We start from the raw sequence: 621 nt of genomic DNA, 5'->3' as shown, positions 1-621 counted from the left end.
TTCTCCACCATCTGACTTTTGATGCTGTCCAGGACAACTCCTCTGATGTCCTTAGGCTTTCCCGGCACACCAAAGATGATAAACAGGCCCAGACAATCCTCTCCTATCAAACTACAGAATTCTTCCAGCTTATCAAATCTGCTTTTCTTCCAGGGAGACTCCTTTACCCTTGGTTCTAGATTGGAGGGGTCACAAGGCTTGGATTCTATGGGAAGAAGAGAAGACATCCGCAGAGTCTGTACTGCCAACTGAAGCTTTATTTGCTTATCAGATCCCCAAAAGGTCCAAATCCAATCTGCCCCAAACAGTAAGGTTTGGTTCTTGGTCATCTTGGTGGTGGTAAGCCATTCATCCACTCCCTTTTCTTGGCAGAAAGTGATGAAGTGGATTAAGAAGATCTCATTCAGAGTATTTGCAGCTGGGCAGAGTTTACTCAGAGGATACTCAAATCCAAGATACTCCTTCAGTTTCTGAGCTGCGTGGATTGTAGCTCCGCTGACCACCTCACAAATGCCGAGGACCTCGTCACCATCCTTCAGAGCCAGCTGTTGTGATGCTTTTTGCCCCATTTTCTCGGCGCCCAATCAATAGTGTTCCCAAGTATCAAACGTGGGAACTTTG

General features: G+C 46.5%; 1 protein-coding gene across 1 annotated transcript in view; it reads right to left on the bottom strand.

The window, feature by feature from the left end:
* REP15 (RAB15 effector protein) overlaps window positions 1-621 on the bottom strand; it is a 4,279-nt gene extending 3,658 nt beyond the window's left edge. The window contains exon 1 of the mRNA XM_012806758.1: window positions 9-621. Coding sequence (XP_012662212.1) covers window positions 9-569 — 561 coding nt within the window. The 5' untranslated portion in view covers window positions 570-621. The remainder of the gene's footprint in view (window positions 1-8) is intronic.

Source organism: Otolemur garnettii, unplaced genomic scaffold, assembly GCF_000181295.1.
Source record: "Otolemur garnettii isolate 467f Iridium unplaced genomic scaffold, OtoGar3 scaffold00057, whole genome shotgun sequence".
Taxonomy (NCBI): Eukaryota; Metazoa; Chordata; class Mammalia; order Primates; family Galagidae; genus Otolemur; species Otolemur garnettii.
The sequence above is the reverse complement of the archived record's forward strand: the minus strand, read 5'-3'. Positions and strand labels throughout refer to the sequence as shown.